At 33.9% G+C, this 25,437-nt stretch overlaps 1 protein-coding gene across 6 annotated transcripts in view; it reads left to right on the top strand.

The window, feature by feature from the left end:
- ZFPM2 (zinc finger protein, FOG family member 2) overlaps positions 1-25,437 on the top strand; it is a 448,655-nt gene that overhangs the window by 214,919 nt on the left and 208,299 nt on the right. For 3 of the 6 annotated variants that reach the window (XM_081070486.1, XM_081070487.1, XM_081070488.1), the window contains one exon: positions 19,712-19,830. The exons of the other annotated variants lie outside the window; for them this stretch is intronic. In XM_081070486.1, coding sequence (XP_080926612.1) covers positions 19,712-19,830 — 119 coding nt within the window. The remainder of the gene's footprint in view (positions 1-19,711; positions 19,831-25,437) is intronic. 6 annotated transcript variants of the gene reach the window in all.

Below are 25,437 nucleotides of genomic sequence, written 5' to 3'. Positions count from 1 at the left end.
TGTGGAATTTGTTTTTTACAGTATGCATTTTCATGTCAGTGCCATTACATGACTTTGAAATAGGTTTCCGTAGCTTGCAGTTTTGGTAGTTTTATAATTGCAGACTGACCTATAAGTTCAAACAGTTTTTCTCCAGAATTAAAATATGAACTCATGTCTCAAAATTAGGCATCTGGTACTTATTTGTAAAATGGACGCAGGAAATCTGCTGTATTAATTCTACTCTATAGAACCTAGACAAAGCTTTAATATTGTTCCTGATATGATACTTTTTTTTGAAGTACATGCTTTATGTTAGGCCTTATCATGCATATTATACTTTTTAATTATTGTAAGAATCTCATATGATAGATATTATTTCGCTCATTTTTATAAATGAGGGCTCTGAGTTTCAGTTTAACTATCCTATCACATATCTGTTAAGTAGCGAAGCTGGAATTCAAACCTATGTCCAACTGACTTCAAAACATATTCTCTTTCAATTCCACCATGCTGTGCCTATACTTTTAAATGAAATATCATGAATATCCTGGATCAAAGAAAAATCTTCATATTGCAGGAAACACTTGACTTATTGAACAGAGTTTCAGATGAACATACCCATTTAAACGCATTTACGTCTTGCTTAAAGGCAGTACTTTCCAGGGAAACTGAAAATAAGCAATTAGATTTAATTCACTTGTAGGTGTACACCTAAGGCCATACCTGCTCCAGCCAAATAAATGGAGATTTCAGTAACTTCCACCAGGGAGCAATAATATCTGTGTTGCCATTTTGCGAAATGTATAATCTTACAGTATATTTCCATTTAAAACAGTGTAGCAGACCACATCCATTTCTGCAGTGTATTTCTCACATTTCACTATTTTATGAAATATTGTAATGACTTTATCTGCCACAGTATAGCATCTGAATCTCACAAAAAGGAACAGAGGAGAAAATGGACACCAAATGGCATTTAAATCAGCCACATTTTTAAGAAATTGCAAACATTTCACAAATGTAGAAAATTATTTTTCCAAAAAATGGTATTTGAAGATAAAAATAAACATTGTTAAGTATTTCTATGCATTGGGAAATTAGTAATTAGTATTTCAAAATTAGTATTTTGAAAAAATGTTCAAAAACTACCTTTTTCAGACTCAGCAGGAATAAAATCACGCTCCAAATAAGGAATACTTTATTATTTGTACGCTAAACAATTTTTATATGACAAATAATTATTTCCTGACAGCTATTGTAATTAATTTTTATTTATCAATAGTGAGTTACAAATATTATAGTTGAACTTCTACAAAGAAGCAATAAATACTGAAGAGACAAATGTCATGTTGTTTGTTTGCAGTTCTTCAAGTAATGAGTTGGGTATTTGAGTAGTCAGGGTATTTCTCTCCTCATAGTTCTAAAAAAGCCTAAGGAAATAGAGTTTATATTTGCTTCCATTGTTGGCTAATCTATCTATAGTGGGATATGTTGAATTCATTTGGTTGACTTTGTAATTATAAATTACTTTAAGGGCTTTCAAGTTTACAAATTTATATTTTTAGCTGAAATTTTATTGAGATCATTATAGATTCACACACAGTTGTAAGAAATAATTCAGAGGTATTTCTCATCCACTTTTCCCAGTTTCCTCCAAAGGTAACAAGTTATAAAACTCTAGTATAATGTGACAATCAGGATGTTGACATTGATACCACCTACCTATTTTATTCTGATCTTTCCACTTTTACCTGGATGATGGGGGTGTGTGTGTCTGTGTGTGTTGAGTCTGTGATTTTTTTTTTAGAACTGGAGGTATTTTCAGGAACTCAGATAGTTCACTTGGCTGTTTCTAGTGTCCAGAAAAATGTTTACTAGCTAGGGATCTATTGAAATGCATAATTAAAGACGATAGAAGATCATAGTGATATTAATAGACTGCTTATTCAGTTTGATTTGCATTTCCATGATTAGAATTAAGTAAGAACCTTCTGGATTAAAGCCCTCTGAAGAATTTACCTGTTTCTTTTCAAGAGAGAGGAAACACCATTTCCCCAGCCTACCACCCCCCTGGATTATAAGTGCATTGTTACACAGGGTAGAATCATAAATTCAGCAACCAAGGGGAACTTTATTGTATGAACCCCTAACTCAATTCAGACTATGTAAACTCATCAATCTCTCTCTTTTATAATTTCCTATTCATATATTTGGAAGAAATTAAACCTATTAACAGAAGAACAGAAGAAATCTTTGTTTTCAAATTTTTAAGTAAGGTATTCTTTCCTTTACTTATTATTCTCATGTTCATCTTACGCTGTGTTAATTGAAGCCACTCTGTATGCTTTTGCAAATAGTATATTCACACTCTCTGTCTCTTCTCCCTCCCTCCCTCTCTTCCTCTGTGTATTCAAATAATATTTATGAAATCCTTACTTTATTCAAGATATCGTACTAGGTCTGAGAAACAAAGTTGATTATACATATCTTCTTTCCTGAACCGTGTAAGTTGATAATAACCAGACATTATCATTGACATTAGTCAGGCATACACGTGTATACACTCACATGCTATGCAGTGTTGTAGGTACTTTGATGGATGTTGGTGCAAAGGAAGAAAGGAGAATATGAACACTTCTAACTGGGAGTGGCTGGTTAGCCAAAGGCATTTTGGTACCACATGTCCATTTTTGTCCCCTACAGAATATTTCCATACAAATTATAAAACCAGGAACCTTTAGGTTTCTTAAGTAGTAAAGTTCTGAAATAAAATACCGTGTTCTAAAATAAATTTCTTAATTATAGGAGTAGGAAAATCTCAGTAGTCTGAACTATTTAGAGGATAGTCAGTCTTTGCATGGATATTAGAATATTTATAAAAGAAATGAAGATCTGTCATTTTCATTTCATGCAGTAGAATGTATTTATGACTAACAATATTCTAAGTGAGGTCAAGAGGGGATCGCCATGATTTGTAATTGGACTCTTCTTTCACCCTGTCCTAATGACTGTGGCCTCTTCTTTTCTTGTAATTGCATTGTGGGTTATGTAAATTAATTTCTCTTAAGTGCTTTAGAATTTATTCTGTTAAGTAGTCTCATTTCAAATCTTGTTTATATTATTCTCTTAGTTCTAGTTCCTGTTTCAAATTTTAGCTCTTGTCTTGCCAGCTTGATTATATTCCGTATAATGAAGCTGAAACTAAAAACGTCCTACCCTAATCCTATGTTCCGGAAAAAAGGAGGTATAATGGCTCATATGGTTGTGATTAACGATAAAGGTGGAAGTGTTTGCTTTATTACAGACACAAGTTGGACATGAAGTATTGATTTAATGTCTTCAGTTTAGCAAAATTACTTAAGAAAAAGGATCCCCCAAATGCATGATGGTTATAGGGCTATAGGCGAAAGTGATGCTTACTTCATGTTTGTTCAGTGAATGAAAGAAAAATGAATTGGTTCGGACTAAATGCCACATGCTTGTCCCACAGCCTGCTTATGATATGATCATCTTTCCTGACCTATATGGATTTAGTAAGAAGTAGTGATAAATGCAGTCATTGTGTAGTAACCTTGATTTGTCATACTTTGTTGGCTTTGAGAATTCAAAAGAATAAATTAGTAATGTACTTTAAAAATGATATCTTTTCCCCGAAGCTATGATTTATTTAAGTTTAACATCCTTGGTTTAGGAGCTCAAATTGTTGGTCAGAATGGACAAAAATAATGATGATAATAATAATCATAAATCTGCATTTTCACAGGATTCTGGCTAAGGAATTACTTTTAATTTTGAGAAAGATATATAAGTGTGAGAAATTATAATAATATTTTAAAAGAAATATTGGAGGGAATATCTGTTTATACTTGGAATATTGCCATTTTTTCCCATCAAGAGATTAGGATTGTCCCCGACTTTAATATAATTGCTCATTATACATTTAATCATTGTTATTCAATATAGCAGTGTTTGTTAGGGACTTCTGTTTCTTCCTAGTAGCCATCTCTCATACAGTTTTTCTTTAATCTTGATCAACTCTTTTATGTTGCGACTTCTTTAATTGCATCAATTTGAGTCAAGGTGTTACTACTGAGTTCAAAAGAAAAAAAACAACGAGGTAATATCTATGTCTACACTAAATAACTTAGAAAATACTAACACCAATATTCTCAAAACATTTAAAAAAAAGATTATAATAAAGATGCTTTTACTCTCATTTAAGTGGCTTACCATAGGTAGTAATTTTTTTTACAATTTCCTCCTAAGTTTATTGTGCAAGTCAGAACATTAGATACAGGACTCAATAAATGTCTGGCACATAGTAAGCACTCAGTAAATACATTTTATCCTGGTTATTTTTTAATTGAGAATATTTGAAAACGGAAATTTAAGAATATAATGATAGGCAGTAAAGTAGGATTAATATTTTCCATTGTTTTAATGTGGTTCTTCAAGTTTGTGTGTGTGTGTGTGTTTGTTTTGTCTTTTTTTTACTAATGCGTAAGCATATTCCCAATTTTCTCCTCTCTGGAACCCTATAATACCAGGATGATGTCAGTGGAGCAGTTAATCCTGGTTATTGAGAAATGGAGTGAGTGACTTACCTTTGATGTTAACCTTCACAGCTATATACCTCTGCCTGGCTTACCTATGAAGTGAAAAAGAAATACTGGTATGGGGTTACTGTGGGCTGAAGCATTCTATAACCTCTGTGGGTAGAGCCAGCTCTGGGAGCTGCTCCTGTCACCTTTCAGATTCAGTATGATCTTTTCCACCTCCATTTTTCTTCATCTGGAATGAAAGTGGTTCTGGGTGAAAGCTAGTCTTAGTTTGGATAATTAGGAGTATCAAACAAATCTGAATAGTGAATGCAAGTAGTTTTTATTCATATGCTTCATTTTCCTTCTCAATTTAAAATACTAAGATAAAATTATAACATTATTGAATATTACTATACGCCAGGCATTACATTAATATTGTCTTGTACCTATATGGTCTCATGTTCACAACAAATTTACGATGAACAATTAAGAAATGAAATTGATGCCCCTGGGGAGTATCAGCCAGCCAATGGATACACAGAAAATACAAGCTGGTGCTCAAGATGGTGAATAAAGTTTTTCTCATATGATCTGAATTATCGAATCGCAAGAGTGTATATACTAATCCCCACTCTTAGTGATTTATGATTCCATTGTAAGAATTTGTCAAACCTAATTTGATAATGTCTCATTGGTCATTAACCTTATTATCTGTACGTGTAATTATTTCCCAATACATTCAGAAAGTAGCTTGGTTTCCTTTTTTGTGATCAAATTTCTCATATGTATAAGAAAATACAAAACTGGGAGACATTCATGCATTTAGTGGGGGACAAAATATTATAGATTATTAAAAATTGAAAATAAAGTACTTAAGCCTATCTTCTTAGCAATGGAAAATCATTACTTTGACTCTAGTTAAGACTTGTGCATAATTATTTCCATAGTGCAATCAGTATCTATTGTATCTTAACTCTATTCCAAATAACCAGTATTTAGGATGAACAATGTAAATAAACCAGAATGGATCTGCAGAATGTTATGTACTATCTATGATTTTAAGTAAGTTAGTGAAGCTGGAAAGAAATTCAGACATAACTTATTTATTTGGTAGCTTGGTGCAAGTTGTCTTTACATATATTCCCATCTTTCCTTTAAAAACATGCAAAATACCCTTTTTGAAAGATGTTACCAATGGACATGTTTATACATATTTGACAACATACTTTATGGCTTCTAAACATACTTTATGGCTTCTAAAACTTATAAACAAAAGCTCTTGGTAATTGTAAGTAATATCTCTTCACTTACATAGTAGAATGTGACAAATATCCTTTAAATGGAATGCTTTTTTGATTATATGTTCTGATACATTGTCATTAAAGAATAATAATGATGCTAAAGACTAGAAATGTATTTGAAAAGAAGAGCAGTTGACTAAATATGTAGTTTAGAAAATTGTGGTCACTTCTGGGTGCCTGAATATGGTATCAAGAACCACATCATTGGTTCTGAATGTACTCATATGTTAGAGAATAAATATCTCCACCTAGTCTGTCGTAGGAACAAGTGATGAAAAGGGTCTCTTCTATCTCTAGGCACTGTCAACTAAGGGGACATGATAGATGCACTTACAGATGAGCTCACATCTCTGGTCTTTAGTGCTTGAGGTGATAGCTTCTAGTATTGTTATCTCAACTTCAGGAGTTTATATGAAATTATCAAAAAAAAGTAATGTTTTTTTTTGTTCTTTTTTATTTTAGTATTGAAAATATTTTCTAAGAAAAGGCTAGTATTATTTAAGATAAAGGCAGCTTACAAGATCTTTTCCAATAACTTTTAGAAATACTATTTTGCGTGAAATTAACGTATTTATAATATTGAACAACAGAAATTCTCACCATCAGTTACAATTTCTATGGTCTTGAAACTTTCTTTTTTCCAACAAATTCTAGTCATTTGTTTCTTTTGATTTGGCAGTGATTATATCTGAAAGCCTTACTTTCTAATTCATTGAACCTCTGACTTACAAACAATTTTATTTATAACACAACAAATGTGTTTAAAGGCTCACGTTCACATTGTATTGTGTTCATTTTTAAAACAGATTATTTCTGATCTATTAAAGGAAAGAGATGGCTTATACTGTCGTTTGCTAGCTTTTCCACCTTTGAACTGTCATTCATGCTTTCTCTGAGTTGCCTTAGGAGACTTTTTTTCTTGCTCGTCAAATTCGATTTTCTACCTTTACCAAAAACTTCATGTGTTCGGGTTATAATTATATCACCATCATCAGATTAAGTCACATAAGGAAAAGATCTATATTAGATCCATGTGTATATTTCTAGTATGCAGCATTGTGCCTGGCATTGTGTGTTTAACAAATATTTTTGAATTAGTAAATACTTCTTTAAATAAAGTTTAGCTGAGTGTGGTTTTATGAATAAAATTGTCCTGGAAATAATTCTGCTGCAGAAGTTTAATACCTGGTGAGCTATCATAGCTCTATTGGGTCATGTCCCAAATGTGCATAAGTAAGACATCCTAGTAGGGGCACTCCACAGAAGTGATGATTTCAGAGGCAGTTGCCTCTGTGTGGAGGAAAGAATCAAAGCTTAGATCTGGGCAGCACGCTCTGAGTTTATGGAAACTACACTCACGAGGAATAATATCAGCTAGCCTGCCTGCCAGCTTTCTTTCCTCCCTCCCCTCTTCCCTCTCTCCTTTCCTCCTTTTCTTCCTTTTTCAAGATCTGCCATTTTAGATCCCATATTCATGTTGGAAAGGAAAAGATCCAAGGAAAGTTAGAGAAAAGGAGAGGGGACTAGAGGAATGAAATGTGTATATATATATTGAACACATACCTACTTAACCTACTGAGAGTGTTAAATGTGTGATAGTGAAATATTTTACAAGCTGGAGAATGTGAAGGCACCAGATTTTCCAGTTTGCACTCACCATGTACAATTTCACATCAGAAAGTTTTCTCTGGAGAAAGTGCTATCAACCAAATGAAAAGATCTTTGTTGCAGAGTGTTCAAAATACACTGTGTTTTTAGGAAGAAAAGTTCCTGTCATTTCTTATGCTAGTAATGACATGCTATATTTAATCAAACTTTTGTGTGGTTTTTTTGGTTTTGTTTTTTTGTTTGTTTTTTTACTTTTAGTTGGCTTAATAACTAAATATTTTCTCTGATGAATGATTATCATTAAAGGTAGGGGGAAACACTGTTTTAGAACTGAGCATCTTCGTTTTGGGGACAGAAATGTAAAAAGTTTATTATGAACTCTGATCATCAAACAATAATTTTGCCACTCTTCCCCCTGTACTGCTTTCCCAGTGTTTTGTTTGTTTAATCTTTTCTACCACCTTGCCTTCTTCAAAATCTGCCCTGTGGCCCTGCCCTTCAGGCATTCACATTCTGCTTTCCAAATTGACTTGCAGCTAATCTTATAAATGAATCCACTCTAATGGCTGCTGATATGATACTGGGACTTAAGGTCAGTCCTTCCACCTAGTTAAGTTGTTAATTTTTTTCTTTTTTTAAAGAGGCAGTCTGATAAAGTAAAATGAGCATGAGAGGGTCAGAAAACCAGCGTCTGAGTCCCAGTTTCACTACTAGTTTTATAACTTAAATAAGTTACTTTAATTTTGAGTCAAAGCCCAATAAATATGGAGGTAAAATGGTAAACATTATACCTACTCTGTCTGCTTACCTCTCAGGGAAGTAACTACTAAAGTGTGTGTTATAAAGTAAAAAAGTATTACAAATGTACAAATTGATTTAAATACCTTCTAGAAACAATGATTTAACCCAAAACAATGAACACACATACACATTTATATTTTCTGCAACCCTACAAAGCATCGTGTGCTATCTAGAAAGTTCCACGAAGAGAGCTAATAAATATATACAAATCACTGTTATAAGGAAGAAAATGATGAAAAATATTAGAGTAGATGATGTATTATAGAAATGTACACTTGAAACTAATGTAGTTTTACTAACCAGTGTCACCCCAACAAATTTAATAACATTTTTAAAAAATCAAACAATATGGGAATTCAAAGGAAGAGACTATCTCTGAACTTGTGGCAAGGAGAGGCTGTAAGAATCAGGGAACTGTTCAAAGGAGGTGACAGATAGACTTCAAAGAATGGTAAGTTTTAACTATAATACTAATGATGAATATTTCTAGTAATATACCACACAGCTGAGGCCTTTAAAACACAGAAGATTGACTGTATTATTCCTCATGAGTGTAGTTCCCATAAACTCAGAGCTTGCTGCCCTCTGTGTGGGGGTTTGATTCTGTCCTCCACACAGAGGCAACTGCCTCTGAAAACATCATTTCTTGGAGTGGCCCTACTAGGAAGTCTTACTTATGCTCATTTGGGACATGACCCATTAGAGCTACAATGGCTCACCAGGTATTAAACTTCTGCGGCCAGAATAATTTCCAGGACAATTTTATTCATAGAACTACACTCAACTGAAGCAACAGAGTATCCAGCAGACTGCCTTGGCAAAACTACTCCTGTAAGTTATGTGTAATTAAGAATATAGGCAACTGTGAAGGTATACAAGCATTAATAAAAGACTCCAGAATTACAAGTGAATGACTGTAGCTTGCTTGATCTTTAGGAATTATATTTTTGGAAGTGTTTTCTGAAACTAATAATGTTGTCAGCATTACAAGTTCAAACTTTAGAAATAAAAAACTTTGTGCCAATGTTGTAGCAGACATACGAGTATTCAATCTTTCCATAAACTAAGGCATTTTCAAATCAATAAGTATGTACATATCATCAATAAGTATGTACATTTCCCCAAAAATAAGACCTAGCCAGACAATCAGTTTTAATGCATCGTTTGGAGCAAAAATTAACATAAGACTGGATCTTATAGTAAAATAAGACCAGGTCTTCTATTAATTTTTGCTCTAAAAGATGCATTAGAGCTGATTGTCCGGCTAAGTCTCACATTCGGGGAAACATAGTATATTGTATTTATTGGAGAAGCCATACAATAAGATAATTAAGTGGGTAATTAAGTTAATACTTCAGGGTTTAGTACTGCACAGTATTCTTCTAAATTTTGGGACCCACATCAAGGTTTCATAAATGTTTCAATATTATATATGGTACACTGGCAATAATATTTTAGATACGACCTCACGTATCCTATGATCTCTTCATTGGTGACATATTACATATTTTTGTCTCTTTATGGTTCTAGTTTCCACTCTGTTTTTTTTTTATTCTTACAAGTAATACTTGTACTTTTTATTCTCTGGATAAAAACTTTTTAAGTCCGTAATAGCATACCACTTTCAGACCAGTTTTCTGCACATTTCTATTACTGGCTGAGATTACTTTACAGTGTACTGTTACTTCCTGGTTTAGATTAAAAGCTTTCAAAGTAATGCTGCAGTTTTTCTCATGTTATTTATTCATCTGTCCAATCATTCTGGCATCCTGTAGTTCTCGCATATTGTGACCCAAAAAGTCATCTCCTCACCCCCAAATAGAGCTTCATCTAGGCCTTTCCTTCTAGGCAAAACTCATTGTAATCACAATAGATGTTTAATAATGTTTATCTGTTAAAACTTGTCAGTGTATTTTCTTTCATCTCCATCTATACTATCTTGCAATGTAAAAATGACTATATCTGGGTTTATTATAGGTGTTCAGCTAAAGAGACACCTCGTAAACCAGTAAACAAGTATAGCTGGTCTTTGAATATCAGCAATAACCTCTGAAAAGTTTCATTGTGCATTATCTTCTTCTAAGTTAACAAATGTAACCTATGAGAAAGCGTGCAATTTTAACAAACAAAAGTAAGTGTTGCCTGAAATTTAGAACCATAAATACCAATGAGATCGATCCACTGATGTGTATTAAATGTCCTTTAAAAGCTATTCCTTGCTTCTTTTTCGTTGAACAGGATCTAGGGTTGATTTTTACCCAAAGTTTCTCCTTTGGAGTTTCTCTTTCTGGAGAAAACAAGTCTCCCCTGACCTGTACTCTGCAGGCCCTGCCCTTTCTGTGGCCCTCCTGCTGGTAGACTGACTTTTGGCTGCTGCTCTTCCACTGCTGTTTCCTGTGTCTGCCAGCCCAGACCTCTCAAGTCTGTGACGATTCCTCCCTAACCATACCCTCCCTCCAAGACTCAAGATTTGAATCAAGAAGTGGTATTAGGTCAGCCTGTGACAAGGAGTGTTGTCTGGAAGGTCAGGGAGGAGGTTTCTGGCAGCAAAGAAGCATACTGTGCCAGGTTTCTTGAGCAAAAGAGTGGTGACTCCCCTCTCCTCCTTCAGCAGCTGAAAAGTGTTCAAAAAAGGCCCTCCTTTACTAACTTTTCCAAACATTTGCAAAGTTAGTCACACTCCAGGTGAATATTTTCAGATACCTGGGATGAGCTGGGTTTTTTGTTTATATAAATAGACCATAGAGCAAAAGGACAAAATGTGGTAATCTCTTTTTCCTAATCTTGAACATGGTCTCTGTATATAAAACTTATTTTGTACGTAAATATGCAGGTTATGGCTTTCTAACTATTTCAAATCATGGTGTTGTTTTTAAAAACATCTTAAATTTTCTACCTTATGCCCAATGCTATTACTACCCACAACCATATTTTATCTCTTCTCTTTCTATGTCTTGAGATGATAATTTGTAGGTTTCAATGGGCATTTGGATAGAAAGAATACCCAGACATATAGTAGCCTCAGAATTAATCCTTAAGGCCAGCCGGAATAATAAAGTAAAATGTTCCTGAGTTTGTAATACATGCCAATATTTGGTAGCATATGCATGTTGATTGGTTTCTTAAATAGTACTGTACACATTGAATTCTATGACTTTTTAGAAATTATGGCCAAAGGGTGCATTTTGCATTCTTGAGAAATGCAGTGATTTAACTTGCTCTAGGTTTCAGACAATTTCAGTGTCTTGTTTTAGAGTTTTTAGGCACCAAATGCATCGCTTTAAAAGGGAATGTTTCTATTTTGCCACCACCATTATGTTATCTTTACCAGTGCAATTACAAACTAATTCAGGGCTCTTTGTGTTAGACTAATAGCTTCTGATTCACTGCTGTTACCCAGTACCTCTTCATGCACTTTTAATACCATCTGCAGTGCCCCCAGCACTTACCTTGGGTGAACATTTTTCTCTAAGTAGAGACTCATCTTTGGCAAATCATTAATGGAACATCAAAAAGATCCCATCTGTTAGAATTACGTATGGCTAAGATCAGAATTATCAAATATCTCATTTTTTTTCTTTATTATTTTTTTCTTTTTTTTCCCCTTTCTTATCCATACAATAAATGTAGTTGTCAGCAGGATAAGTTCATGCGCCGGATAAGGTCACAATTTCATTTAGTGACAACTTCCAACAGTACAAACTTACAAGGTTCGATTTATTAAAGAGTCAGGAAGGATAAGATCACTGCATGGCCAGCCTGATTTATCAGGGTTTTGACTGGAGTACTTGAATAGGGAATGTCATATTTCAAGTTTATGTTCAAAACTGTAGTTTAGTGTGTGTTACGACTGCATGACTCAAAAATTGAGAAAGAAAATTAGAAAAGGTATCCCTGTGAGGCGATTTGTAGCCACTAAGCAAGAACTGTCATTTCCTGTGCCAGTCCGTGTTTTGAGATGGATCAACATAGCAAAATATAAATGGCATGATTTGTCTTAACATGCAGATGAAACATGCTGTTATTAATGCCCAAGGAAACACACATAGTTGTAAGACTGCAGCTTGGCTGCTGAGATCATCAGCAGTAAAATGATCATCTAACCCTCTTATGTCTCTGGCAGGCAGCTGTCAAATGGTTAAACCATAAAATAGCAAGAGCTCTGCCATACTTCAGCCACCTTGGCTGACTTTGAACATGTTTTGAGATTTTTTTTTAGAATCTTCGAGCGCTTTTTGAACTCAGCATGACTCTGGGGCTGTCCATGTTTGATACCATGATATATAATGTTTTCCAACCATGAAGAAAATGTAAATATGGCTTCTGATGCTATAGCCTTCTGCTACAGTAAGGCCTGATAAACATTATGAAGTAATTCATGTGGTCTGCTTTAAAATTTGGCCATATGTATGTGTGTGTGTGTGTGGCCATATGTATGTGTGCGTTTCCCCGAAAATAAGACCTTGCCAGACCATCAGCTCTAATGCGTTTTTTGGAGCAAAAATTAATACGAGACCTGGTATTATATTATATTATAATTATATATTACATTTTAAAAGACCGAGCCCTATAGTAAAATAAAACCGGGTCTTAAATTAATTTTTGCTCCAAAAGATGCACTACAGCCGGTGATCTGGCTAGGTCTTATATTTGGGGAAACACACACATACACATTATATATATATACACATATTCATCATATATATATATATATATATATATGAGAGAGAGACAGAGAGACAGAGACAGAGAGACGGAGAGAGAGAGAGAGTTTAAACCAATCCAAAGTTTATTTTCAGCATCTAAAACATGATCTGTCATCTCATTTACTTGCAAACATGTCATATGAAATCTGAGCCTGGACTTAAGGGGTGTTCTGTAAATAACATGTACATTTATGTCATCAAGTTAATGCTGAACTCAGTTGAAGCATGATGTCTGATAACTATGCTAAAAGGCCCACATTTTTCTGTTCCCATTTGGTGTGCTACAATTTTCATATACTCAGCTTTCTAAAGAGGCATTGAAAGGACCTTATCAAAAGGAAACAAAATGATGGCTTGATAGCACCTTTAATGAAAAAGATTTGAGTGTAGCTCTCATAATTTTAAGTGTTTCTTTCCACCAGTAAATTTCTTTTATTTAGGCAAAAAAATGGGGTGATATCTTAAAAGCTGCAGTATGTTTGGTAGCAATTTCTGAGTTAGAGCTTTTTTTTTAAGTGAAGCTATCGTAAGTCTTTGAGTAATCACAGACTTTTAAAAGTATGCATTATCAAGAAGATAAGAGAAACAGCCCTCAGCACTAACAATATTATCTTTTACCAAAATTGATTAGTCCATCCTATGTGGCTCAAATATTTTGTGTGAACTTACCCAGCATGTTAAAAAATAAGGCTTCTTTTTGAAGAATAGCTTCAAAAATATGAACTGGGCAGAGAAGAAAAGTCTTTATTTTTCATCCTGCTCCATATTTCACAGATGAGGTAATGTATGTGAATGTAGTAAAATGTTGAACAAATGAAATGTATGATTGTTTTAATATGAAAAGAAGACACATATTAAAACACCGTTTTTGGCCTTCAAAATCAACTTTATACTAAAATTGAGTTTATGATCTCATAAATATTTTATCCAATCAACTATGTTCAATTTGTATTTTGCAATTACCACATGTCACAATCCATGTTAATTACCAGAGAATAAACAGAAATAAAAAAAAATGCCTCTAGTTCAAGTTGTTTATACTCCTATTGGGGTGAAAGGAGTTATCAATGGGAAACCACTAGGGAATAATTAAATGCAAAACTTTGTGGTATTGGACTATAATATCATGGGAATATTAGGGAAGGAGAGCTCAGTGTGTTCTGGAGTTCATGAGAAGTTTCATGAAAAAGATTAGCTTTGGAGTTGATCTTGCAACAGTAATAGGGTTTATCAAAGCAACCAGGAAGATGGTGTGTTTGCCAGGTAGCAGGAACAGTTCTCAGAAAGGTGAGGAAGATAAACTGGAGACAACAAGGAAGATACAGTGAAGAATTTCCTGACAAGAAGAAAGAAGAATGTATTTTGGAGAGCAGAATAGAAAGTTAGGCAGACACTGTGGAGCAACACTGTTATAGTATTAAGATTCAGACATAGATGTTCAAGTTGGGATGGTCAAAAGGGAGCAAGTAAAGAAAATTGCCCGAATGACTGATATGGTGAAAGTGTAGATTTAATAAGCTTATCCTGGCCAGGATATGGAGCCTGAATTGGAGCTGTAGAGTGAATTGAGGCTTGGTCATCTGCCTCTGAGTTGATAAATACCTGGGAAACCCTGATAAGAAAGGTGGGTTCATGAGCTATTTGAAAAGAAAAGAATCAAGGTATGGGGAGTATTTTGGATAGTGGTGTTAAAGAGGGAATGTGACCAGAGACCCTGGTGAATGGTTAGATGTGATGATAGAAATATGTGGACATGCTCTTAGAATGCTTCAATTTCTTTTGCGTAAAAGAGTAAGTGTTTATGGGTACTTTGCATATGTTGTCTGAGTTGATGCCCACAGCAACCATATGGAGAAGATACTGTGATTCCTATTTTGGGTGCAGAAAGAGAAGTTCAAAGGGTTAAGGAACTTGCTGAGGATCACCTAGCTTGCTCCTCTTCTCTAATTCAGTTTTGAACACATTCCAGTCTGTGTTCTGCCCTCCTATTCTACAAAACTCCTTTCACTCCAGACACCTATGATTTCCACCTCATCAAAAGGAATTTTTCCAGTCCCTTTCTTACTTTCATAAATTTTTAGATTACTTGATTGATCCCTCCTCCTTTAAATTCTGAATCAATCCATGAGCTGCTGTGGTACGATATGCAGTTGCTTTTCTGTTCTCTTGCACTTGTAAATTTTCTATGCCTGCTCCTCCATCATTCTGCCTTTTGAAGATCCTTGGAACTATGTCCTAGATCTTCTTATTTTATCACGATACACTCTCTCCTAGATCAACAATCTTATCACTTTTATTACCATATACAAGCTCATTTTAATGCATGAATACCGATATTTATCACTCTTGTCACAACCTTTCTTCTTTCTGAGCCCCAGGTTTGTTGTACATGCCAATCGAAAAATCACCTCTTATCTTCCTTACAGCCATATCAACTTCAATATTTCCAAATTATAACTCCTCATCTTATCCCTAAATCTTTTTTTTTTTCTGTGTTCCTTATCTCAATAGGTACGTGAACATTGGCCCATTGGCCCTAACCAGATACTTGAACATCATTGTATTTTTCCCTTCCTTGACTCCTAAAATCTGAATAATCACTAAATTCTATAGCTTCTACTTCCCAAGCCTTATGTATTACATTTCCTGAAATGTATTCCAGGCCTAGGTTTGTTTGTTTTTTGTTTTTTGTTTTACTTTGTGCTTGGATATAACCCACCGTCTGGCATTTAAGAGACACTCAATAAGTATTAGTAGAATAAATGAATGAATAAACTAATGAACAGAGGCAAAAAGAATGAACAAACAAATCGAGTAAGAACTGGAGCTTTGCTTTCAGATTTCGAAATCTCTGAAGTTTTCAAGTCAAACATCCATTTTATGATAAAGTGGTTCTAGGACTTAGGTCTTTGACTGTCAACCCAGTACTCTTTTTATTTCTCATAATATGTCGTATCTGGGGCAAGAAAAGCATGGTGTCATGGACACTTTACCAAATGGCAAGTGAGTGCAATCCCCTCTTTAACAATGAAGAACCAAAGACTCAGAAAACATATAATATATTCAAAGCCATTCAGCTGGTTATTGGATAGAGTTGGGGCTACACATTAATCTTCTTACCTTTAATGCAGTAATGTTTCCTCTATTTTATGACACTTATTAATCTTTGAAAAAATTAAAAATATTATACTCTAAAGCAATATGGACGTTAAATTAACTATAACTTCCATTTATACAATGTCTTATTTTTCTTGCTATCATTAACCTATGTAGCCTTGGTAGTATCTAAATGCATTATTTTCAATTTGTTTGCAGTTGTATAGCACCGTTGCAGGTAAGTGAATATTTTTATTTAACTAGTTCAGCAACAGAAAGGATTTCCCAAACCATGAAATAAGTTCCTGATGAACAAGAAAGGAGACTTGGATTTGTCTGTTTGTCTAATAAAGTTGAGAAGATTGACTTGATAGCTTGAACAGTTACCGGACTGTCTGTTTATGGCCCTCTCAGAGCTCATAAAAGTATTTGTGGTTTGCTTAAAACTTTAATGCGTAGTTAAAGACACCTCAAAAACTTTGGAGATATTTGGGTATCACTTTATGATCTGCCCTAAGTTTGTAGTTCTTAATCCATTAAAAGACAGACCTGCTTGTAAATCCATAGGTATAGATAAGAACTCACTGACTGAGCCTGAACCCCTTTCAAATGAAGAATGTCAGTGGCAGAAAGAGAGGATGTACGGCTTCAAAAATTTTTAAAAGGGGTTTCAAAGATTCTCATGATTTCTCTGGTCACATTTAAATGTGACAAGACTGTATTTTAGCATGTAAAAACAAGTAAATTATTTGGGTGTCATCTGTATGTAGAAAAGACTATTTTTAACTAGTGTTTAGGTATTGGACCGAAGTATATTTTACCTTTAAATAGTAAATTGTAAAGAAAATTGTTTAAAATGTAAGTAAGTATGGTTGAAAATACTAAGAACTCCTATCAGACAGAAATTAAACAGTTTCTTTTCTAATAGAAGAAAATATTCTAAAGATTTAAATAACTGCATTATCACATGTGCATATGCATACATTGAGGAATATTTCCCACTGATGCCTTTTTGACATCATAGTAGATTGTTAACTGTACTCTGACTTTGAAGATGTTTCTGTACAGGCCTCTGATTCCAATGCATTGATAAAAAAAGATTGCATAGGGATGAAGAACAGTTTCAGGGGCAAATCTCAGAAAAGGTTTGTTATCCTACTTACAACACCAAATTTTTATTGTTTATTCCCTGGACACTGAATAAGTTTCAAGACTTGGTACTTAATATGTTATTTAATATAAGTACACTGTTTCTAAAACTATATTTCAGAAGTTCAGTCCTGTGGAGTCTGTCTGGGTCTATTTTCCTCATAGTCAGTCCTGTTGAGCTACTGATACATCATAATGAAAAAAAATTGGGAGGTGTGTGTCTTACTTTAATGAGTTCTTCCATTTTTAGTATATTTGACAAATGAGAGAGGAAGGGAGTGTGAGGAGAGAGAATGGAGGTGAACTTCTTGAACTTAAATATTTCATTGTGAATATCAACATCATCATTGTTCAGATACAGTTATATTCATATTTTATGGGCACAATTTAACCATTACACTATATTTTAGCTGATTGTGATTTAAATACTTTAATTTTGGCTTTTGGGATAAGCCATCATAAAAACATGAAATGTAATGTCTGGTATTTTAACTATTAAAAGGAGGTGACACAAACGTAGAGATATAAAGAAGAGATATAATTGAACTCAGGTTGATGGTGTTGCTTTTAAAAAATCAAGGTTCGATCTTCATGTTTAAAGATAGAAGAAAGAAATCTTATCATTTGCAGCAACATGGATGGATCTAGAGAACATTATGTTAAGTGAAATAAGTCAGAAAGAGAAAGACAAGTACCATATGATCTCACTTATATATGGAATCTAAAGAAAAGACTATGTGAATGAACTAATCAGAAACAGTTTTGGGGACACAAAGAAAAAACCGAGAGTTGTTAGATGGGTGTGTGTGGGGGGGGGGGTTGGGGATAAGGGGAAAGGTGAAGGGATTTGGAAGCAGCTGGTAACCACAAGATGGCCTCAGGGTTTTTTTGAAAATTAATTTGGGGAAGGTATTCAATAATGTTGTAAAGATTTTGTTGGGTATCCGATGGACATGCGTCCTATTTGGGAGACCACCTCAGGGATACTGTGGATACCTGATCATGGCATTGTACACCAGAAGCTAAACATTAATGAATGCCAACTATAATTTTATATATATAATGTGATGGTTCAGTGTGAGGTCGGAGGGATAGTGGATGGGGGGAGGGGGGTTCACAGTGTGAGGGATATAAATGATGAACGTCTAAGTATTACCTTGTCTTGTACACCTGAAACTAATAAAAAAAAAAAAAAGATAGTTGTTGACTTGAAAAGAAATTAAGGCCAGATTAATGCAAAATTTTCATAATATGTTACTTATTTTGACTTATGTATCATTTGGAAAATTTAATTACTGAATATATTCTATTCTGTTCAGAATTTTCCTCAGCTTTCTATTCTTTATGGATTTCCATTTATACTTCTTCCTATTCCATTCCTTCCCATTTTCATGTCTTTTATTGATCAGGCTGAGAAGAAATACCATTAAAATGGATAAATTATATTACTAAGATTATTTTAAAATATAAAATTTTGGTATCATAATATCGTATGTTAATAGTGCGAGACCTAAATACCATAGATTTAATCATTTAAAGAGAGAGGCTCCAATTACCGATTGAGATATTTTTCTGTTTATCTTAAACAATATTTAGGCTGATGGCCATTCTTTGAAATTTTGAAGCCCTAATTTTTAAAATTAATTGATTAATTAGTTTCTTAAGTAAGCATTGATGAATTCCAATTCCTTCTTTATGCCAGTGTGTATACTGTCTTCACTTCCTATTTTCCCAAAATAATTTGGAGGAAATGGGAGGAAGAAGACCATCCTAAACTGGCTATTTCTTAAGTGTTTTTGTCCAAACTCTTTAGGTAACATATAATCTTACCAAAAGTACCAAATATAACAAAGTAATGACTTTGGTGAAACATTGCTAATTTGGGAAGACATGAATCTCTACTTTTTGTATCAGTAGATGTTTTATGCATTTGAAACTAGTAAAACTTTAGAAAATTATCAAGTATTTTCAAAAACTCACCAGATGTTTGTTGTTGACCAAGAGTCTTGAGCAACTATTAGGTTGGTGCAAAAGTAATTGTGGTTTAAAAGGTTAAAAATAATTGCAAAAACCACAATTACTTTTGCACCAACCTAATAAAGATATTGCCTAAGGTATATTATATATAGTAGTTTTTTTATTTACATTGGTGGTCAAATATAAGAATTTCAACTCTTAAGTCATTTTTGTAACATTTCTTGTCCATCTTTTTGGCACTGGCACATTGCTTTTTGAGGAAGTGTTATATCTGGTACTTAAGGACTTACTAAACAGAATTGACTTCAGTAGATGGTGTGTGTGAAAAGGTACAAGAAATGAATTGGATTAAATTTGAATATGATTATAAGGACAAGTTTTATATTCCTGTCAGGATAACAAGATCAGTTGTTTTTCAGATAAGATAATGAATTCTCTTATATGAATCCTGAGAATATTGTGCGTATAAAGCAAACACACAAAAAGAGGTGGCTATTGTTAAAGCACAAGTGAAAATACTCTAAACACCTCTTGTTTTTATTGTCTGCAGGCGAGCTGGAGGTTTTTCAGAAAGATGGGGAACGAAAAATTCAGAGTCGGCAGCAACTTCCTGTGGGAACAACCTGGGGGCCATTTGCTGGGAAGATGGACCTGAATAATAATTCATTGGTATGTGGATGTTCCAAAATGGTTGACTCAGTATTTTGTCATAGCTCAGAAATTAGCTCTGCTTGCTTCCCAGTGAAATCACTAAAAATAACCATTTGTTTTTTCCTTTTTCATGGACACAAAACTTGGATATTTTCCAAGTGGCTTGTCTGTGACTGTAACATATGCAGAATATAGAAGGAAACAGGTTAATCATACTAAGTGGTTGTTTAGTAAGGTAATTTGCAAGGTTGTTGCTTTATCTGCTTAGCCAGACTAATACTGTTCACATTTAAAAATATATACAAATGCTTTTATTTTTAAGATGACATAAATTAATTGTCATACATTACATATGAGCAGGAAATAAACAACTTTGTTATTCCTTGGTAATACTATTGGTACCTTTAAGAGCAAGGATGAATGATTAGCATTATTTTTGTTGTTAACTTTTTCAAAAAGTTCTGCGATCAGAAGTCTACCTCTACGTCTAAAGATTATATAAATAACTGATTAATTAGATGTTTTAAAAAGTAATGGAAAGATGAGGTGTTTGGTTACATTGAAACTTCATTTCTGAATTAGATAAATTAGTTTCCTATTGCTTCTATAGCAAGTTACCACAAACTTTTGTGGCTTAAAAAAACACAAATGTATCACCTTACAGTTCTAAAGATTCGAAGTCTGGAATGAATCTCGCTGGGCCAAAATCAAGGTGTCTGGAGGGTTGAGTTCCTTTATGAAGTCTTTAGGGCAGAATCTGTTTTCTTAGCTTCTCTAGCTTCTCAAAGCTGTCCACAGCCCTTGGCTTATTGCCCCTTTCCATCTTCAAAGCCAGCAATGGCTGATTGAGTCTTTCTCATGTCCACATTCTGACTTTGACTCTTCTTTCTCCCTCTTCCATGTGGAAGAACCCTTGTGATTACCTTCGGCCCACCTGGGTAATCTAGGATAATCTGTTTTAAAGTCAGCTGATTAGCAACTTGAATTCTATCTGCTTCTTTAATTCTACCCTTTGCCAAGTAATGTAACACTGTTAGGTTCTGGCAATTAGGATATTAGGAGCTCTCCTATTATAAGTGATAATACTACACACATGATAAAACTTGGGGAGAAAAATGTTTTATATTCTTTAGGAGATGCAGAAATTATATATATAAAATGTTAAGTCCTTCTCTCTAAATTCCATTTATGTAGGAAGAGTCTCATGGCTGGTAAATGACTCTGTCTACACTGTGGGGACATATAAACTCCCAGAGGGGTTTTGACAAATGTACTGAACTCTGCAACTTTGAATTTCTTCTTCAGTTTATTGTATGAAAGAATTTCTTGTTCAAGTTATTACATGAAAGAAACTGATATTTGTGGATCTCTGCTTATTCTATGCTGTGAGGATGAGACAGATGTTATTGGTTCAACTAAAAGTAATGTTGGGAATAAATAGGAAATATTTGTGTCGCCAAACTTTTAAAGAGCATGTGAGAGTCTAAGGATGTACTTTTTACTTTCTAAAATCATAAAAGGATGAAGTATGAGATTTCACATCTATTTAAGAAACAAACAAGTTGATGGGCCAGGCTACATATTTAATAATCTGGGCAGTTTAGTTTTTGGTGGTCCAGTGCACCTACTTCAAAAGGTTTTCAGATGCGGCCCCCCACTCACCAGAGGCCTTGGTTAGTTGAGATATACTAATAGACTGTTCTGTTGATTCCTTTGAGAGATCAGTATTAACTATACTGATTTCTTAAGCAAAGGCAAGAAGAATAAGATTGTCTAAACATCAAAGGTTGAGTTAAATGCTATTCTAAATCCACTTTATCTGGAGGTTTCTATTGGTTCTCTAGCACTGCTTAAAAATGTTTAAGACAATAAGATATTTATTTTATTGATCACTATGTATAAGACGCCAACAAAACCTTTAGTCATTTCTAATATTTCTTCAAAAATGTACTGCCAATAAAGTGGCACCTACTGTTGGTATGAGATGAACGTTTTCCCCTTTACTATATGAAAATAATATCTATATGAAAATGCAATTTTTGATAAATCTTTAAGTCATTACCTGTATATATATATATATATATATATATATATATATATATATATATATACATATATATATATGTAGAGTGGTACTTTTATACATTTTTATCATATGCCAAGTTGTGATGTATGGAAAATCTATCTGTGAAAGTTGAATTTGTCAGTGAAATAATTTCCTGTGTTTTTCACGGATGACATTATTATTTTTTTCATACTGTTGTACGGCTCTCAAGCTGTTCTACTGCCATATTTTATACTTTTTAAATGTTCGATGTATAGATCTGAAGTTTTCAGAACTTTTGATACTCTTTGAAGTGTATGAATACTTGTTAGTCTATCAAAAAAACAGCAGTACATAATAGTTCTTCATAGAAAACAATCTTAATACCCTAGGTTTTTGTTTTGGGGGGGGGATTTAAATATCTAATTCATGTTATTTTCTTATACTGTAGTATTTTTCTCTATTTCAAAACTTCATTACTTAGCTAAAATATACTTTAAAATGTTATTCTTTTGCAACAACTTTCTCTTTTAGAATTTGCTTCTGATTTTATGTCATTAAATACTACTACTACTACTTTTCCTGCTATAGAACAATTGGTTAGCGTATATGGCATACTTATTTTCTAGACACTGTATGGAGAATTGGAAATAGATTAGCTCATTTAATCCTCAAAACCTGTGAATTTGGTATTATTTTAAGTTGTATTTTAAAGACAAGAAAATAAAAGCTCAGGCCTTTTGATTCTAGAATCTGCAATTTTAAAGACCAGGTCATACTGCTTTCTCAAAAGCATCTGTAACATGATATGAGCATGATCAAATTGTCAGGGATTTTACTACAGGAATTCTAAATTTATAAAAAAATCTCTGGGAGAAAATCTGCAATGATTAGGGTTTTTGTGTTGTTTTGCTTTTTTTAATACTTTGGGCAAAATATTTGTTGTGGTTCTTCATAGGCTTTTTGAGCAGTTATGAGTCAATTCAAAGACTTCTGCAATTTTATTACTCCTTATAATGTGGACAGTACTTTAATATGTATTTTATATCATAAAGATGAATTATCCTTATTATAAAACATCTACCCTACTAACCTTCCCTTACCCAACCTTGAATCAGATTTGGATTTAGAATACTCCTTTAAATTGCTTATTTGCCAAACAATGTAATATTACTCTGCTCAGACTCATGGTGTTGGCTCAAGAGACTCAGCACACTAATTAATCCAAAACAGTAATTAATTGAATCACCATGCCAGATGTCAAATCCTTTTTATATCTTTCAAGTTCCCATCTTGAAATGCATTAGCAATATGCCACCTTCTGCAGGAAGCCTTTGCAGACCAGGCATTTGGATGAGTGTAGAACACTTGAAGAAATATAGGCTGTATAGAAAAACCAAACAAATTGATTTGACTAAAAAGTTATTCTTGGAATCATACAATACATTAAACATAGAAAAAAAATATTTTGCTCACATTTCATTATCTTGTTAATACTTCATGCTTTAATGGTTTAATAATAGCAGCAGCAGCATAGAGTTAATGCTTTCATTAGGCCAGGTATGGGTCAAAGTGCTCTACATGTTTTATATCTCATTTAATTCTTACACAAGCGTAGGAGAGGATAATAGTTGTCCTTTTTGATACAGAGAAGGAAACTGCTACTTTGGGAAGTTAAATAACTAGCTCAAGGTCAACTCAGTCTGAGTCAAGAACCCATGTGGTATTCAAATACTGTCTTAGAAATTTGATCTGTAATATAGGGATAATAATACTACCTATCTTATAGAGCTTTTGTAAAGACTAAATGAGGTAGCATATGTGAGTTATCAATAAATATTAACTGTTACTGCTCAGTCACCCATAAAAAAGGACCCATTAATCTATCCAGTTTAAAATTGAAAAGACACTCTAAATTAAACAAGTAAAACAGTAGACCTTTGATGTTTGAGGATTTTACATGCCTAAATCCAACTGTTTTCCAAAGACTCTGTATTAGTCAGGATTCTCCAAAAAAACAGAACAAATAGGAAAATAGAATACATGTGTTTGTATTTGTGTGTGTATAATATATAGATATAGAGATAGAGCTAGATATGTATATATACACATACATATACAGAGGGTGCCGAAAAAATGTATACACATTTTAAGAAAGGAAAAATTTATATTAGAATTGCAATATTCTATACCCATAACTAAAGATGAATACAAGTCACATTTGACTTCTGCAATTACAAGAGGTGCTCCGAGTAGTTACCATCAGTGTCCAGTCACTTCTGATTACGGTGAACTGCTGCTTGAGCAATGTTGACCAAAGTGTCTACTTGTATCGCTGCACATGCCATTTCAGTTTCTTCCTGAAGTATCACCATTATAGCCAGTTTTCTGTGGTACACCACATCCTTTAAGATCCCCCATAGGTGGAAGTCAAGGGGTGTTAAGTCAGGGGAACGTCCTCAAATTTCAAATACCACTTCAAAATGGTCTTGTGCTCCTCGAATGACAGCTATGCTTCTGCCATTTTTCTCTGACTGTCCTGACTGTCACATGGTGATGCTGGCATTCATTTGATTAATGCTATCCTTTGAGCGAGCGTCATACAACAATTTGCTACCGTAATTCAATTCAACTTCAAAAAGTAATACATAGATAACATCTCTTGAAATGTGTATACATTTTTTTGGCACTCCCAGTGTGTGTGTGTGTGTGTGTGTGTGTGTGTGTGTATAAAGAGAGAGAGAGAATGAAATTTATTATAAGGAATTGGCTCACGTGATTATGGAGGCTGGCCAGTCCAAAATCTCCAGTGTGGGCCAGCAGACTGGAGCCCTAGAAGAGCTGATAGTGCAGTTCTAGTCCAAAGGCTGCAGGTAGAAGCAGCAGGAGAACCAATGATGCAGATGAAGTTTGTTGCTTGAATAGACCAGTCTCTTTGTTCTATTCAGCCTTCAAGTGATTGGATGAGACACATCCACATTATGCAGGACAATTTGCTTTACCCCAAATTCACTGATTCAACTATTCATCTGATTTAAAACACCTCTAAGCTGAGATGTAAGGTTAATCATCAAAAGCTCCAAAGGTCTTTGATACATTTTAAGTTTCAGTTTTTTCATGTGTAATCTTTCACCTCAGAATGAATTGTTAGCCAGTGAGTGAGCCTAGCCTTCTTTCCAACATCCCACCTTTGTGACAAGTAATTAACTTATATTAACTGCTGCCCTGGTGACACATACTTTACGTTTTTGAAAGTCTTGTAGTTTTATTCACTGAAAATATCAAAGGTCTACTGACAGGGAAGAAATTTTAAAAATCACTTTAAATCTGTTTTGGAGGTGTTTTAGAATTTCTATATTTATATGTTGTGCTTCTGACGTTTTCCTATTTTCTACTGAGGACAAAGATCTGTGTAATATGCTAAATCTCTGCTATGTTAGCATATGGTAAGTGCTTAATAAGTATCAAATAACAAGGGTTATTTGGAAGGTTAGATGTCTGAAATTTAAGTGACATTTGCCGTCTTGTTTTGAATGTATCCGTTTTTAGTAGCTAACTAGTCTTATTCAGCCAACTGCTAG

Source organism: Rhinolophus hipposideros (genome assembly GCF_964194185.1).
Source record: "Rhinolophus hipposideros genome assembly, chromosome: 13".
Taxonomy (NCBI): domain Eukaryota; kingdom Metazoa; phylum Chordata; class Mammalia; order Chiroptera; family Rhinolophidae; genus Rhinolophus; species Rhinolophus hipposideros.
This window is presented reverse-complemented; position numbering and strand designations above follow the sequence as displayed.